At 63.0% G+C, this 16,458-nt stretch overlaps 8 protein-coding genes across 8 annotated transcripts; 4 read left to right on the forward strand and 4 right to left on the reverse strand.

Moving 5' to 3' along the window:
* Positions 1 to 1,403: 1,403 nt before the first annotated feature.
* PLICBS_003478 (uncharacterized protein) lies at positions 1,404 to 4,001 on the forward strand (the record flags this gene model as incomplete). The annotated part of the gene is made up of 1 exon (XM_018323227.2): positions 1,404 to 4,001. One exon carries the CDS (start codon positions 1,404 to 1,406, stop codon positions 3,999 to 4,001), a length of 2,598 nt encoding a protein of 865 aa, XP_018178457.2.
* A 510-nt stretch (positions 4,002 to 4,511) lies between these two features.
* Positions 4,512 to 5,642, forward strand: PLICBS_003479 (uncharacterized protein; the record flags this gene model as incomplete). The annotated part of the gene is made up of 1 exon (XM_018323228.2): positions 4,512 to 5,642. One exon carries the CDS (start codon positions 4,512 to 4,514, stop codon positions 5,640 to 5,642), a length of 1,131 nt encoding a protein of 376 aa, XP_018178458.2.
* A 308-nt stretch (positions 5,643 to 5,950) lies between these two features.
* On the reverse strand, positions 5,951 to 7,524 carry PLICBS_003480 (Ca(2+)-dependent cysteine protease; the record flags this gene model as incomplete). The annotated part of the gene is made up of 4 exons (XM_018323229.2): positions 5,951 to 5,976; positions 6,028 to 6,197; positions 6,250 to 6,688; positions 6,750 to 7,524. The coding sequence occupies 4 exons, from the start codon at positions 7,522 to 7,524 to the stop codon at positions 5,951 to 5,953; spliced, it is 1,410 nt and encodes a 469-aa protein (XP_018178459.1).
* A 1,529-nt stretch (positions 7,525 to 9,053) lies between these two features.
* On the forward strand, positions 9,054 to 9,975 carry PLICBS_003481 (uncharacterized protein; the record flags this gene model as incomplete). Its single annotated transcript, XM_018323230.2, has 2 exons — positions 9,054 to 9,129; positions 9,209 to 9,975. The coding sequence occupies 2 exons, from the start codon at positions 9,054 to 9,056 to the stop codon at positions 9,973 to 9,975; spliced, it is 843 nt and encodes a 280-aa protein (XP_018178460.2).
* Positions 9,976 to 10,108: 133 nt separating this feature from the next.
* On the reverse strand, positions 10,109 to 10,918 carry PLICBS_003482 (uncharacterized protein; the record flags this gene model as incomplete). Its single annotated transcript, XM_018323231.2, has 1 exon — positions 10,109 to 10,918. One exon carries the CDS (start codon positions 10,916 to 10,918, stop codon positions 10,109 to 10,111), a length of 810 nt encoding a protein of 269 aa, XP_018178461.2.
* Positions 10,919 to 11,527: 609 nt separating this feature from the next.
* PLICBS_003483 (ToMV susceptible protein tm-1(GCR26)) lies at positions 11,528 to 12,457 on the reverse strand (the record flags this gene model as incomplete). The annotated part of the gene is made up of 2 exons (XM_065600228.1): positions 11,528 to 12,136; positions 12,224 to 12,457. The coding sequence occupies 2 exons, from the start codon at positions 12,455 to 12,457 to the stop codon at positions 11,528 to 11,530; spliced, it is 843 nt and encodes a 280-aa protein (XP_065456300.1).
* An 896-nt stretch (positions 12,458 to 13,353) lies between these two features.
* On the forward strand, positions 13,354 to 14,661 carry PLICBS_003484 (uncharacterized protein; the record flags this gene model as incomplete). Its single annotated transcript, XM_018323232.2, has 1 exon — positions 13,354 to 14,661. The coding sequence occupies one exon, from the start codon at positions 13,354 to 13,356 to the stop codon at positions 14,659 to 14,661; it is 1,308 nt and encodes a 435-aa protein (XP_018178462.2).
* A 93-nt stretch (positions 14,662 to 14,754) lies between these two features.
* Positions 14,755 to 15,963, reverse strand: PLICBS_003485 (uncharacterized protein; the record flags this gene model as incomplete). The annotated part of the gene is made up of 1 exon (XM_018323233.1): positions 14,755 to 15,963. One exon carries the CDS (start codon positions 15,961 to 15,963, stop codon positions 14,755 to 14,757), a length of 1,209 nt encoding a protein of 402 aa, XP_018178463.1.
* Between the last annotated feature and the right edge of the window lie 495 nt (positions 15,964 to 16,458).

Here is a 16,458-nt window from a genome sequence, read left to right on the forward strand (position 1 = left end):
TAACCTGGCAACAGTTGCATCCTACCTACCTTACCCTAACCCTGCATGTTGAGTATGGCAGTGGCGATGGGTTGGGTCATTGAGCTTGCCTGCTCTTGATTGACATCAGTATGCAACACATGGGTTCCGATGCATCGATTTGTTCCCTGCCCAATCCATCACGACGTCCTCCTCAGCGACGACCCGCCCGGACGTTTGTAATCGTCACGACGGGGTTTCATCCATGCCGCATCCACCACCCCGCAAAGGGCAGGGCCCGAACGAACCTGGTCACAAGCACCAATAATTAACCTTGAAGAGACGCCAGCCCCGGAGCCGAGCTGGACCCATCGAGCCTGGGGCGCACGCGGGATGTGGCGCTAAATGTAAGAACTAGCGATGTCCATTGCCAGCCCCCAGACGGGCGCAGGAGCGCAACAGAGACCCGATCGTCCCCCAAAAGCGTCGTGCTAGGGGGTCGTATTACTCGCTAGCACACCAGAAACAATGGATTCCTTCAGAGACTGTGCTGACAGGCACAAGGGGCCATTAGCTAATGGAGAGACGCGGCTTGCGGTCGCGCATGATCTGCATGTCTGTCTGCCTCAGCCGAGGCGGCGTTCTTTGTTTCTTTGTTTCCTCATCATCACCTTTCGTCACGCCCAAAGACGTCCCTGCGGCCGTGTCTCGAATGCCGCTCAGCGTCTGTGTAGCGGAACAGAGACAGCGTGGGGCATGGGATTCGGAATCCACTCGTACGGCTGAGGTCTCCATGTCGCCAAGGTCCTTGGCCGAGGTGTCAAGATGACCGCAATCGGGGAGCGACCGGTCAGCGTGACCTGGGCGCTTTGGTGAGATTCTTTCTTCCCTGATGAGGCCCAGCACAGTGGCCGAGACACACGCCTCGCTGACTCGGCTCATGTACAGCGGGTTGGTGCTGTCTTGTTATATATTGTCTAATAAGTATTATACCAGTATAGCGTTCGGTACGTGGTCTCTTTGCGACAGACTTGCTGAATGACGGGCTCGCTAACGGACGAAACTGCTGTACAGAACGGCCGTTGCATTTCAGCGTCATTACGCTTCTCATCGTTGGATTGGGCGTCAAGCGATTCGGGCCAGGAGCGAAGCCGTTCGAAAAGACTCTCGTACCGGCCCTGAAGGGCTACTACCAGCCGCGGTCGTCTCGTAGGCGGGCGCTGTCCTTTATTCGGAGTCGCATACAGGATATTCGGGTATTGTCGAAATCATTGCAACTACTTCTTGCATGCATAGTCTTGCGCACGGCATTTTTTTGGTACAGCATCCGCACGACGCAATGCGCATGTCCTGGTATCGAGGTGCGCAACTATCTTCAGCAAACAGCGTCGTGTGACGGACTTCTAACCAAATTGCCACAGGCCTTCTTGCCCATATTCGCACACATGTGCGTGACCATGCTCCAGTATGACAAGTCGGCGGAGCTTGAAGCGAGACAAACCACGCAGAATGGCCTCTCTTTACCACCGATCCTGGCCTATGTCCTGTCGTCTTTCAGCTCGCTCGTGTGGGCTCTGGCTTCGATATTCGCCCTGTCAAATGCGCGCGTATCGACGGGCACGGTCTGTTCGAGCGAACTGGCGACATTTTACGCCCAACTCTGCATGTGCGCCCTCGACGCCGTCATTCTCACACTCATCGCCCGCATGCGCAGCCGCGAAACCGAAAGCGATAGCGATGCCACCGATAACTTAGCCACAGCCTTCATATTCGCGGGGATCTGCGGGATAGTCTTGGCTGTGCCGTCGTGGCTTAGCGACTCGGGGTTCTTCTTGGCCTTTAGGATTGGGCTTGGCGACCTTGTCCGTCTGCTGGTTGACTCGACGGTCGCTGCGCTCGGGGTTCTTTGTGGAATCTCGATGCTGCGAGACTTCAGCCCTACGACCGTGGCGCTGATGGTCTCCGAGGTAGGCTTGTTTGGCTTCCTCGTCCCGCGCTTCCGCTTCGCCACGCCGCTGTCACACGATGCCGAAATCCAGGTTGGCCAAGGTGCCCTTCTGGCTGCTGTCTTCGCCGCCGTCCTCTGGCGAATCGCTGTGCCCGCCTCGCATTCTCCCCACTCGCACGCAGCCGGCACGGGGCTCAAATGGCTCTTCAACTGCCATGTTGGCGCGGTCGTCTTAACCGTCCTCTGCGCCACGCTTACCCCGAGCAGGCCAACTGGCCAGCCGCTGTTCGAAGCCGTGGAGCAGCTCGTTGCATCTGCAAAGACGGCCAAAGAGGCATGGCTACTACAGGCCGGAGCCAGCAAGTCTCTCGGCCCCGCGGTGGCAGAGTACAAACGCCGGTATAACATGGTGCCGCCGCCTAACTTTGACAAGTGGTACGAGTTTGCCACCCGGGCCGGATCGCCCGTCATCGACGACTTTGACCAGATATACAACGACATCCTGCCGTTTTGGGGCGTCGAGCCAGCCGTGTTGCGCGGGAGGACGGCGCACTTGCTCGAGCACCCAACGCTGGAGATGGGCGGCATGCGCATCCAAGGGGGCAAGGTGTATCAGTCACCGCACATTCCGGGGACGCATCGATGGATGGCCGAGGCTCTGGAGAAGATGATTGAGCCGTTTGCAAAGTGGCTGCCGGACATGGTGCTGGCCATAAATCTGGCTGACGAGTGTCGCGTTGCGGTACCGTTCGAGGAGATGCAACACCTCAAGGCTCGGGCCAAGGCCACGACGTCTCGCCTATCGCAAGAATCCACGGAAAAGTCCCTGGTTCCCGATACGCTGCTAGAGAAGTCAGCTGTCCGAAAATGGGCTTCCGACTTTCCCGAGCCGACGACGCGCCAAACTCGTCCTGGCTCATTGACTTCCCCCTACTTTACCAACAACATCCGCAAGCAAATATTCTACGACTGGCTCGCTGCGACTTGTCCGCCGACGTCACCGGCTCGCAACACACACTGGTGGGACTGGAGCACGCTCTGCACGTCCTGTCTCGCGCCTCACTCCCTCCCCGTCACAATCGCCGAACCCCCCGGCTCTGCCTCTAGGTCCGGCCTCATCTTATCCAACGCAACCCTCGCCCGCGATCCATGCCATCAGCCCGACCTCGCATACCTCGACGGCTTCACTCTGTCCCCCGCCGCCATGGTCAGTACGCGCACGCTCTTTCCCGTCTTCAGCCAGGCGCGCGTGGGCGGCTTCGCAGACCTGCTGATTCCCTCGCCTTGGGACTTTGCCGACAAGAGCCCGTACAAGCCAGACGAGGATAGGGAGTGGGAGGCTAAAGAGAATGGGCTATACTGGCGCGGGACGGGGAGCGATGGGTTTGCGGCGCATGGGGCTTGGGCCGGGTTTTTGCGCGCCAGACTCGTGCACGAGGCGTACGAGCAGCAACATCGACTAGAGCTCTCGCCGTCGAGCGACCTGCGTGTGAACGTCTCCTTTGTGGGAGATATCTCTAAATGCGACACGGGAGACTGCACGACGCAGCTTGCTACTTTTTCACGCTGGAGCACCACAGTCTCTTCCAACAACTCATCCCTCCATGCGGCGCCGACACTGGACGCCATCCCCACGAAGCTGCCTTCTGCCTTGCCGTTCGAGGAGAACTGGCGCTTCCGCCACCTCATGGACATGGACGGCGCGGGCTTCAGCGGGCGTTTCCGATCATTCCTGCAAAGCCGCAGCTTGCCATACCGGGCCGCCCTGTTCCACGCGTGGTACGACGAGCGAGTCTTTTCGTGGGTCGATTACGTCCCGGTAGACGTGCGGCTAGGCGACGGGTTCTGGGGCGTGCTCAAGTATCTGGCAGGCGTTCTTGATCAGGACAACGAGATCGGAGACAAAGCGGGAGCCGGTCAGGGGCCGCGAACGGCACGAAAGATTGCCGAACAGGGGCGGGACTGGGCGTCCAAGGCTCTCCGCAAGGAGGACATGCAGGTGTACCTCTTCCGACTGTTGATGGAATGGGGTCGAGTCGTGAGCGACGACCGGGAGACGATGATGTACGATGACGCCGAGACGACACGGCCGTGAATGACACTGTCTAGCGAGAATGTGCTCTTTGTGCAACCCATGTATGGGTCGCTTGAAGTGATGTGAAGAGTTACGACTCAAGTCCAAGTCACCTGGCATACACTCTGTGCTAGCTGAATACGACCCTGACCAACGACATCAAGACGGCATGACCATGGTGCTGTTGAAACAGCCCACCTGGCTTGTCTGTACGTGCGTCTATATTTTGACGCATCAACAAACCTAGAGAAGGCCATGGACAAACACTCGTGCACTGACCCAACTAGCCTAGTGCCAACACCGCGACTAAGCGGCCGTTGTCGGAGCCCACAATCATCATATTTATATAAGTGGAAATCTCAACCCCCTTCACCTGACCTGAGCGAGCAGTAAGACAGACAAACAGACAGCGACATCGTCAACTCGCAACACACAAAGCACACACCCACAAGGCTCCCTATCGCCACGCCGGTTTCACCGCACTCTCGACGTATCGCGCGTCAGCCGCCGTCCATCATCATCATCATCACCATGGGTTCGCTCACCGGCAACCACCCCGCCTACGTGGTCAGCACCCGCACCGGCATCGTCGAGAACCGGCACGAGATCCACGCCATCGTCACTGACGCCGGCGGCCGATGCCTCCGCGCGCTCGGCCGCGACCCGCGACGCCTCACGCTCGTGCGCTCCGCCGCGAAGCCCTTCCAGGCGCTCGCCGTCGCGGAGACGGGCGCGCTGGAGCGCTTCGCCTTCGACGACGCGGACCTGGCGCTCGTGTGCGCATCGCACAGCGGCGAGGAGCGGCACGTCGCGCGCGCACGGTCCATGCTGGCGCGCGGCGGGGGGCACGTCGAGGCGGACCTGCGCTGCGGTGGGCACGCGGCCATACTGAGGGCCCGTGACGAGGAGTGGATGCGTAAGGGCATCGTGCCGACGCCCGTGTGGAGTAACTGCTCGGGCAAGCATGCGGGTGTGCTGGCGGCGGCGAGGGCCATCGGTGCGGGTGCGGAGGGGTATCACGAGCTGGCGCATCCGATGCAGCAGCGCGTCAAGAAGATCGCCGAGGAGCTGTCCGGGCTGGAGCCGGAGGAGATCAAGTGGGCCGTTGACGGATGCAACATGGCTTCGCCGGCGATGCCCCTGAGTAACCTCGCACACATCTACGCGCAGTTTGCGCAAGCCGTCGACGACGACGTTGCCTCCTCCTCCTCCACCTCCTCCTCAACATCATCCACATCACCAGAAAGCAAGAAAGCAGCACCCTCGCCGCGGAGGCGCCACATGGCACGCATCTTTACCGCCATGAACACGTACCCAGAAATGGTCGCCGGCGAGGACCGCTTCTGCACGGCGCTCATGCGCAGCTTCCCCGGGCGGCTCATCGGCAAGGTCGGCGCCGAGGGGTGCTACGCCATCGGCGTGCGGGAAGGTGAGGACACGCGGCGACTGGGCGCCGAGGGAGCGCTGGGCATCGCCATCAAGGTCGAGGACGGGAACATGGACGTCGTGTATGCGGCCACCGCCGAGATCCTGCGCCAGCTCTGCATAGGGACCGAGGAAGAGAGAGAAGCGCTCGAGGTGTTTCGGCAGAAGCCGCTTGTCAACACCGCGGGACTGGTCACGGGCGGTTACGAGTGTCCGTTTAACATTATGCTCGAGTGATCCAGCCCGAGCGTCAATATAGATGGCATTGTGCGATTCGAGGGCCGCCGCATCGCCTGGGACTCCGAGAAGGCCAAGGATGTTTCGTAAACGGCGGGGAGCGGAAGACCGACTCACGTACTGGCTTAGGAATCACAAGCCGTGGCGGTCGTGGCAGCCCGTCAAGACGCCGTAGCAAGACACGGCAGGCCAGGCAGTCAAATGCATCTTCTTCCAATTTCCCTGTCCCAGCCTATCCCATAAACGTAACGCATAATTACTCATGACCATAAGCATGGCATATCCGCTTCCTTTCCAACAATGATCCTCTACATCACGAACAACAGGTTCGTGTCTGTCAAGTCAGCCAGGGTCCAGGATGACACAGGAGGGAGGGACGGCATACCCAAGGGATGGCTGCACGACAGCTGCGGCTTCTGCGTGTACTTTGTCGCCAACACGTCGCGGATGCTGTTGAGGAGCTCCACGTAGCTCTGCTTGGGGTTCTGCTTGAGCGCCGTGATGAAGGCCCAGGACATGGCGCCCGTGGCCTGCGAGGCAATGGTGGCATCGGCCCTATTCTGTCAGTATCGAAGCCGAGACAGCATGCTTGGAACGGGATACGCACGATGTCTGGTCGTCCTTGCTGCCGGACCACATGATGACGTCGGCGGGCGACGTTCGGGTGTCCTTGGTCTTGTTGTACGCGTCGTCGCCCTTGTAGGCCGTCTTGGCGAAGCTGAAGATGGAGCTCGCGACGCCACCGAGATCGCCGCGCGCATAGGACCCCAGGGCGCCGAGCAGGCCCTGGCCGGCTTCCTTGGCCAGGTTGGGCTCCTTGAGGACGCCCTTGGTGGAGTAGACGTACGGCAGGTCCATGACGGTGGCCGAGTGGCAAGAGTCGAAAATAGCCGTCAGCCGCACGCCGGCCTGCAAAGGCTTGACGACGCGGAAGTGAATCTCGTCGTCGACGATGTGGCCGGCCTGCTTGAAGTCGACGGGGTAGATGACCTCGTCGTAGCCGTCGTCTTCGTCGCCGTCGAGGTCCTCGGTCTGCCCGCCGTGGCCTGGTATGAAGGGTTAGCGTCTGGCACGGGGCGTTGGATTCGGGGGGCGGCTCCGTCTCACCAGAGTAGTGCAGGAACAGGGCGTCGTTGGGCTGGGCGCCCTTGACGAGCCACTCCATGGCGCGGATGATGTTGGCCTTGGTGGGCTGCATGACGGGGTTTTGCGCGTCGTCGGTCAGGATGACCATGTCCTCGCGCTTGTAGTTGTAGTTTTCGCAGAGGAAGTTGGACACGTTGTGGACGTCGTTGATGCAGCCGCGCAGCTGGCCCTGCTGGCCAAAGTAGTTGATGCCGATGAGCAGCGCCTTGCGCTTACCCGTGCAGTTGGAGTACTGGAACGTGTAGCCTTGGGGCGCACCGTGGCCGAACTGCTGCGGCGCCGTCGAGGGCGGCGGGCCGGCCTTGGCGTGGTAGCCGTACTGGCCGCCCTGCATCGGGTAGCCGTAGGCGTCCAGACCGGGAGGCGGCGGCTGCGGCGGCGGCGGGTGCTGGTTATACGCGCCAGGACTGCCACCGGGCCCCCAGTTGGGACGCGGTCCGGGGGGAGGAGGACCGTGATTGCCATACTGCGGCGGCGGGCCACCCTGGGGAGGACCGTACTGGCCCTGAGGAGGACCATAGTTGCCCTGAGGAGGACCGTAGTTGTTCTGCGGAGGGCCGTAGTTGTTGTAGCCGGGGCCGCCGTACTGCGGAGGAGGAGGGCCAGGCGGACCGTTGGGACCGGCGCCGTAGTTGCCGTAACCGTAGCCGAAGCCGGGGCCGCCGTTGGCGAAGCCGCCGCCGCCGGGCCGGTGGTTGGCAGCGCCGTAGTGGCCCTGGCCGGGGTATCCAGACATGCTGTGCTGTGCGTGGGTTCAAAGGTCGACGAGGAGGAGATGGACTCGGCCGCGTGGTCGTGGGCGGTTGATGCGGACGCTGCTCGTCGCTCGAGGGGAAAGTCAGCGGTCGAGGAATGGAGTCGTGAGGTTGGAGGAGGGAAAGCTGAGCGCGCGCCGCAGCTGAAGGAGCTAGGCAGAGGTCGGAGTTCGGCTGGTGTGGGTGGCGCACGGGGCAAGTCGCAGAACGCCTTGGGCTGACTTGGGGGCTAGGTGGGACTGGCACCAAGCACAACGACGACCGGGGGTGGGCGGGATCGCTGCAGGTGGATGGTGAGGAATACTATCAGGGCTCAGGTTGATGGGCGCGCGAATATTATCGAATGCATAATAGAACGGTAGAACGAACGTGGCAGGCAGGCTGGCTCGTCGATGGTGGAACTCTACCCCGCCCCCGCCCGAGGGGGATGGTTCGCACTGTCCCCGAGCACGCGGACGGGAGATACATTGCCCAGGTACCGAACTGTTTCACCCACTCCCGCGGCACTCACTGTCAGAGGCCTGCTCAAGGTTTCCAGTAGGTAGTGCACCGCCGCGGCAACCGCCTCAGGCCAACCTCGGCGGGCTGCCTCTGCTTCCAGCAAACACACATGAATGTCAAATATCCTTCCAGATGCATATCCGCCTAAATGAAGCAGCATCGCGTTAGCGACGCTGCCAAGTGCCAGCTGGCCGCCAAGCACGCCGGCCGTGCATGCATTTGCTGTCGTCAGGGCTCATTTCGCGCTCGGCGGTTGCAGGCGGGCGGATCCCGCGATGATGGAGGGGCCGAGGGGCGGGCAGAGGGGCAGCAGAAACCGTGGTGGGGTTGCATCAAACCGCTGCAGTCGCAGTTCAATAGGTCCCGTCGCGGAAATTGATCTCCAGGGCTCCATCCGTCCCCTGAAGCACCGCCGAGCCAGCGGCCTTACCCCCGCTACACACGCCGCGTCAAGCTTCCACGTTGTCCCCGGCCGCATTGCCGCGTGCAGGCTGAGGTGTTGCAAAGGTTGGGTGTAGTGCATACCGTGGTTGGCCAGTGGCGTCTTGTCCAGGGCCCTTCACTGGCTGGCCGGCCCAGTCGTCCGTCGGGGCGGCCCGAGTTTAGGCGTCTTGGGCCCCCGTCCTCAGGGCACATGCGGGTAGCTGGAGCTCTCCATCCGGCCCATCAGATGCTGCCCTGGTCGGTGGTCGTTGGCTCCCTCCAGATGGGTCCCCGGCCCGTCACTCTGCCTGCCCGTCACCTCATCAGGTCCAACTCCCGCCGTTGCGTTGACGCACCTCATTTGCTCACCCAGGGCAGTGCATGGCCCGTCGAATGGAGCAAGCGTCGCACAGGGAGGGCTCCCGGCGGCCGCCACGGGAGCAACCTAGATAAGACAACCCTCGTCGTCGCGACGTCAACCGAGCTACCTTTTCTACACTGCCACTTGGCTTCCGCGCACGACTGCGTGCCCTTTTCTCTTTTCGTATCTGTCCCTTTGCTCGTTTCGACCTTTCAAACAGTCGACATGTCGTTTTTCAAGAACATCACCGACAAGTTTGACAACTTGGGCATCGGTGACAGCAAACGCGACGAGGCGCAAGGTTAGACCAGTCCTCCCCTCAGTCTCTTATAATCTATTTCAAGTAAACAAGAAGTCGGTGCAAAGGCTGACTCGGCCAGGTACACGCGACTATGGCTACCACGGCCCTGGCGACAACCCCCCTCCCGCGCAGTACGTCGCGTCGCCCCCTCCGCCCGCCTACCAGCCGCCGTCAGACAAGCCGCCCATCCCCAGCGGCTGGACTCCGCTGTTCGACCAGAGCCACCAGCGCTGGTACTACGTAGAAGAGGCCACCGGCCGCTCTCAGTGGGAAGCCCCCGGATACACTCCCCCTGCCGGCGACGACTCGCGTGCCGGCTTCGGCGCCCCGACCGGCTATGGCGCTCCTGCCGGACCGCCGCCCCCGGGCTACGGCGGCGGCGGCGGCGGCGGATACGACCAGCAGCCCAGCCAGGAAAAGAAGGGCAGCGGCAAGGGGGGCATGCTCCTCGGCGCGGCGGGCGGTCTCGCAGCCGGAGCCGTCGGCGGCGCGCTGCTGCACCACGCGCTGAGCGACTCCGACTCGGACAAGGAGGAGCACCACTCGTACGCGGCGCCGGCGCCGTACCAGCCTGCCCCTTACCAGCCGCAGCCCGAGTACTACCCGGAGGCGTCCTACGCCGCGGCGGTGCCCCCGCCGGTCCTCCCGCCGACGGACGCCGACGGCAGCTCCGTGTCGTCGAGCGACAGGGAGGAGGTCCAAGAGGCGCGCGAGCGCTACGAGGAGGCGCTGGCGGACGCGGCCGACTCGGACGCCAGCAGCAGCGAGGAGGAGGAGCTGGAGGAGGCGCGCGAGGAGTACTACGAGGAGTACGAGGACACGTACGGAGGGGACGACGACTATTGATGGCTCGGTCCCTGTCGGTCTATACACGCGAACAGTATTCTAGGAGGCAACAGTTTGAGCAAAGCACAGCCAGCAAGCAAGCAAGCAAACAATCACAAGCACATAGGGACAACCCCGCAGACACACCCTCTTTTCAATTCTGCTTCTGTAGGCTCATCATGAGAAACAACGGCCGCAGCTTCTCCACCTCGTCTGCCCTCCCGCTCGCCAGCTCTTCCTCGGTGGGGAAAAACTCCTTGAACGCGCGGACGAGGAAGCCCTGCGCGAGGAGCACGTCCATGTACCCCGTCACGGAGCGGTGGTACTTGCGCAGGCCCTTGGCGAGCCAGTCGACGACGCGCTCGCCCTCGTCGCCGTAGCCGGTCAGCGGCCAGCAGAGCTCCCCTTGCGCGTCGTCACTGGCGCCCTGCGAATTCTCATCAGCGACGGGCGCGGCGCGCACGACGCGCGGGTTCCGCGGCGCCGTGTAAATGGGGTGCTCGACGTTGAAGACGAAGAAGCCGCCGGGGGCAAGGACGCGATGCGCGAGGGCCACGACGCGCGGCAGGTCAGCGAGGTAATGCAGCGCAAGGGAGCTAAAGACGAGGCCGTAGCGCGCGGTGTCGCTCTCCGGGAGGGTAAGCTCGTCGAGGTCGGCGCGGCGGTACTCGATGCGCGCGTGCTCCTCTGTTGTCGTCGTCGCTGCGGAGAGCCCGCGGGCCTTGGCGAGCATCTTCTCGGAGACGTCGACGCCCAGGACGGAGCGCGCGCCGTGGGCGGCCGCCCAGCGGCAGAACCAGCCGCTGCCGCAGCCGAGGTCGAGGACGTCGAGGCCCGCGACGGGGGGCACGAGGGGCGCGAGGCGGTTCCAGGCCGGGTCGGTGTCGACGTCCTTGGAGGAGCGGTCGATGTACTTGTCGTAGGCGTCGAAGAAGTCTTGACGGTCGTAGATGTTTTGCGCCATGGTGACGACGACGACGACGACGGGTGTTGACGGCTTCAATGAGTGGCCAATGAGTGAAGTGAGTGGCCGCCGTATCGACTGCGAGTTGGCGACGATTAGGACTTGGTTTCCGACAATGGCTTTTAATTCAGGAGTCAGGGTGAGCTACTGTACATGTAAGTCGGAAACACAACCGAGCCTGAAGCTTTAAGAACGCGCTACCTTACAGTAGTGCGACTCTACAACGGCTTTTTGCTTGCCAAACGCAGCAAGGCAGCAAAGTAGTTAGCAGGTGTCTACCATGGGCGTCGAGCAATGAGAATTCGGCCGGCTTGCCTGACGTCAAAACGGCCCACAGCGGGATCTTCTGCGCTTGTCGTCGTCAATTGATGCGATACGAGGAATCTCTGCCGGCCGCCCCTCACCCCCCGCTCCAGTATGAGTCAATGCCTCGAGTTCTTTTGCATCGCGATGGTCAAGAAGTGCCATGTTGAGTCACGTCTAAAATTACACGGCACAGGCTGTCCGTAGCTACACGATCCACGCCCATGTGCATCATCGTACTTTTCAAGCCAAAGCAAACTGCGAAAGATCGCTCATCTTGCTCTGGCCCCCAGGAGACCCTCCCCTTCACTTCTTTGGCCCCGGCAGGCCCTTGAAGCGCCGCGTGATGTCCGTAATTGCCTCCTCCACGGGCAGCCTCTCCATGGAGCTCGCACCGTAGAAACCGTGCACGCCCTTTGTCCGCTCCAGCACGTACTGCGCATCCTCGGGCGCGGCAATGGGCCCCCCATGGCACAACACAATGACGTCCCCACGCACCCCCGCGGCGGCGTCCCGAATTCGCTGAATCAAATCAACGCACTCGTCGAGCGTCTTTCCCGTGGACGCGCCGATGCTGCCGCTCGTCGTGAGCCCCATGTGCGCGACCAGCACGTCCGCGCCCGCGCGCGCCATGGCCACGGCGTCCTCCTCGCTGAAGACGTACGGCGTCGTCAGCAGGCCCAGGGCGTGCGCCTCGGCCACCATGTCGACCTCGAGCGCGTACGACATGCCCGTCTCCTCGAGGTTGGCGCGGAACTGCCCGTCGATGAGCCCCACGGTCGGGAAGTTTTGCACGCCCGCGAAGCCCAGGTCGCGCAGCTGGCGCAGGAAGTGCGGGATGCTGCGGAAGGGGTCCGTGGCGCAGACGCCGGCGATGACGGGCGTGCGCTGCACGACGGGGAGGACCTCGTTGGCCTGTTGTGCGCGTTCGGTCAGCGTTTTGCGGTCTTCACCGTGCGACACGCAAAGTCAGAGGAGAGGAGAGGTGGGTGGTTACTGTACCATGTCGAGGACGACGTCGTTGGCGTTGCCGTAGGGCATCAGCCCCGCGAGGGATCCTCGCCCGGCCATGCGGAAGCGCCCGCTGTTGTAGATGATGATGAGGTCGCCGCCGCCGGCCTCGATGAACTTGGCCGAGAGGCCGATGCCCGCACCCGCCCCGACGATGGGCGTGCCGGCGTCGATCTGCGCGCGCAGCCTGGCGAGGATCTCGCCTCTGTCCGTGGGAGGAGCCATGCTGTCTGTGAAGCAAACAGCTTTGACTGGTTGTGGTGAGTGAGTGAGCGAGCTATGGCGGGGGTGAGGAGGGGGGAAGCTCACACGTCGAGGTGGAGGCGGGGTTCAAGATTTAAAGAACCTGGAGCGTTCGCTGTGTTAGATGTGGCCTGTCTGTTTGCTGCCGGCGTGTCGTCCCTATTCGTTGCTACTTTGAAATCGAGGAGCTGGTCGAGAGCGCGCCCTTCCTTCTTGTATAGCCACGGGTTCCGTATCAAAGGTTGAGTCAAAGGACGGCTGCTCGGAGATGCTCGGCGAGTGAGTGTCGTCACGGTGGAGCCGGGCCTCGACATTTATAGACGGGCTCGGCCTCTAGGTCCCGGTCAGGCGCCACTGCCGGCGGCCCGGCTCCAGCGCGATTTGATGCCGGCCATCCGGACGCCGGAATGGCTGCTTCCGCCTCGTGCCACTCTCTCCATATCTTGTCAAGGTGTATCTTCTATTTCTCATTCGAGTAGACGTGCCAGGCTGTAACCTGTAAATGGCACAGGTCTCGTTTATCGGGTAGCTCCGAGTAGAACCCAGCAGGGATCGCATCTCCATCAGGGTGATGTCATATCACTCGGAGCTGTAAATGCTACAGGTTAACACGCCGTCTCTTGAGCATCGCTGCTCTTCCACTGTGCCGTGTCTATCCTACTTGAGGTCTGTCACGGCAACTCCAATCCCACGGCTCTCACTCCATCAATCATACACTCGCTCACTCACCCCTTCACGTGCTCCCACATGCATGCCGTGTAACGACTCCTCCCGCCTCCCAACCCCGCATCGCCACCTCCCTCGCCCGACGACACCATACAACATCGCACAGCCCAGCAGCGCCCGCCCAGCCACCGCAACACGGGCACCACGCAGCCATGGCCACCGTCGCCCTCCTCGGCACCTGCGACACCAAGCTCCACGAGCTGCTCTTCCTCCGCTCCGCCATCCTCTCCTCCAACCCATCCCTCTCCGTCACCCTCGTCGACGTCGGCCGCCACCCCGCGTCGCACCCGGACATATCCGTCTCACAGGCGGACCTCCTGGCACAGCCCTCAACCACCACCGCCGCCGATGATGGGAATGATGACATTTCCACTCTCTCGCGCGGGCAGTTCATCGCCCACATTGCCCGTCGCGCCGCCTCCCTACTAGAGCGCCTGCACGCAGAGGGACGCATCCACGGCGCCGTGTCCGCGGGCGGCTCGGGTGGCACCTCGCTCGCCGCGTCCGCCATGCGCGACGCCCTGCCCATAGGCTTCCCGAAGCTCATCGTCTCGACCATGGCCAGCGGCGACGTCCGTCCAATTGTGGGTGAAACCGACATCGCCCTCATGTACTCGGTGGTCGACGTCGCGGGACTCAACGACGTGCTGCGTGACGTCCTCTCCAACGCAGGCGCCGCCATCGCCGGAGCGGCCCTCTCATACGCAGCCCGCCACAAGCCGGGCGCCGACGGAGACGAGCAAGGCGATCAGACGAAGAAGGACAGAAAGCACCGCGTCGGCATCTCCATGTTTGGCGTCACCACTCCCGCCGTCGACGCCATCCGCGCACACCTCGAGGCCACGTACCCCATCCAGACGTACGTCTTCCACGCCACCGGCACGGGCGGCCTGTCCCTCGAGCGCCTCGTCCGCACCCACGCCCTCGACGCGGTGCTCGACCTCACCACCACCGAGGTCGCCGACCACGTCGCCGGCGGGATCCTCTCCGCGGGGGAAGACCGCCTCGCCGCGGCGCCCGCCTGCGGCATCCCCTACGTCGTGTCGCTGGGCGCGCTCGACATGGTCAACTTTGGCCCGCGGAGCAGCGTGCCGGAGCGGTACGCGGATAGGAAGCTGTACGAGCATAACCCCATTGTCACGCTGATGCGCACGTCGCCGGATGAGTGCCGCCAGGTGGGTGAGTTTATATGCGCGAAGCTCAGGGGCGCGACGAGGCCCGAGATGGTGCAGGTTTGGATTCCGAAGGGGGGTGTAAGCGCTATAGCAGTCAAGGATGGACCATTTGCGGATTGTGATGCGGATGCGGTGCTGTTTGAGACGGTGAGGAAGGGGCTGGAGGGGAGTGGCATAGAGGTGGTGGAGGATGAGCGGGCCATCAACGATGAGGGCTTCGCAAGGGACATTGCGGAGGCACTGGTCAAGAAGATGGGCCTGTCGAGTCAGGGGCGCGCTGAATAGGCTTGTCCACGGCGTGAGACGTCAACGCTTTACACGTCATGCCTGCCCGTGCTACTTCGTGTACTCTCGACTGGAGATTGCAGGCGAGGCTCCCTAAACACCAAGTCTACCAAGCGCATCCTCCATGGCCCCCCTCCAGCCGCCCACCACATCCCTCTTCTGCCCCCTCGGACACACCTCCACCAGCGCACGCCCAAACCTCACCACCGTCCAGACATCCTCCGTGACCCTGTCCACGCCGCACCACCACCGCGGCACGCCCTTCCTCTCCAGCACGCCCTCAAACACCCTCATCATGCGCGCCTTCTCCCGCGTCTGCACGTCGTCGGGCTCGCCCGTCCACGGGTGCAGGAACGCGCGCACCGCGTCCCACCGGTGCGCCGGCACCACGCCCGCAAACTCCCAGTCCAGCACGCCCGTCACCGTCCCGTCCTCGAGCGCCATGATGTTGGCGTTGTGGAAGTCCTTGTGCGCGAGGATGAGCCGCGTCGAGGCCAGTGACGGCAGGCGAGGGAGTAGGGCGATGAGCGCGCGTAGCCGCGGGATGGTGTCGCGCAGCCACGCGAGCGACGGGTGGATGCGGATGCTGTGGATGAAGCACTCGAGGTAGCCCTCGACGAAGGCCGCGTGCGACGCAAACGGCCCTCGGGGGTTGAGGCTGTCGACGCTCTCCCCCGCGGGCCACAGCTGCTCAATGTCCGGCAGCAGCCAAAACGTGTCGTCCATGAACCGCCCCGGCACGATGCGGCCCTTCCTGTCGAAGCTCAGCCCCCCGACGTGGTGCCACTCGAACTTGTTCATCTCGACGAGGTAGTCCGTCAGCTGCTCCACGAGCCGCACCTTGGCCGCCTCCGTCATGCGCGTGTACATGCGGTCCACGCTCCGGCCCGGCACCCACTCGAGCAGCGTGAACTCGCGGCCGAGCGGGTTCGTCGGGCCCTTGCCGCCTCCGCCGCTGCCACTGCAGTCGTCCCACGCCACGACGGCCGGCACGGGGATGCTCGTGTGCTCGCGCACCCACGTCATGGTGGCGACCTCGTTGGCCGTCTTGATGTGCGGGATGTGGTTGCCCGAGATGCGCAGCACCAGCGTCAGCGAGCCATCGGGCCGGCGCGCGCGCGCGGGGAGCAGCGCCTCGGCGGGCGTCGACGCGGTGTAGTTGAGCAGGTAGATGGAGTGAAAGGCGGCCGTGACCTGCAGCGCGTCGATGGAAGCCGGCAGCGGGAGGGAGAGATGCGCCAGCAGCGCGTGGATCTCCTTGACGGACAGCCGCGGCGGGAGATGGTCCCTCGGGGAGCTCATATTGTCTCTCTGCCTTCCGTTTGCGCGAGCCGGTCTGGGCGCTGCGCGGGCTCGTCAGATGTTTCTGTGTTAGAAGGCGAGCTTGGCGCGCACCGCCGTGAGTGTGAAGTCGATGAGGCGAGGATCGCGAGGCATGGTGGTGAGCTTTCTAAAAGAGCAGTGGCGAGTTGCTCAGCAGCAGTCAGCACCGGCCAGGGAGTGGCACAGGAACAAGGGCCCAACGTTGAAAAAGTGAGGCTATCCCAAGAGGAGCAACCAGCTGCCCCGGAGCTCAGCTGAGCTACGGGTCCCCCGTTCGGCCCCCTGGTCGACCTCGATCCCCGCGCGCCCGCCGAGAGCCACAGCACCGCACAGTTGAGCCAACAGCAACAGCGCAGCTTAGAGCATGGCCATTGCCCATCATCGTGACTCAGGCTGACGAGCCAACACTCGCTCGGCGATCAATGTTCCACTCACAACCACCAGACGCCGCGCCATGTCTCTCACTTCTCTCAC

The sequence above is a fragment of the Purpureocillium lilacinum genome, assembly GCF_023168085.1.
Source record: "Purpureocillium lilacinum CBS 284.36 DNA, scaffold_2, whole genome shotgun sequence".
NCBI lineage: Eukaryota > Fungi > Ascomycota > Sordariomycetes > Hypocreales > Ophiocordycipitaceae > Purpureocillium > Purpureocillium lilacinum.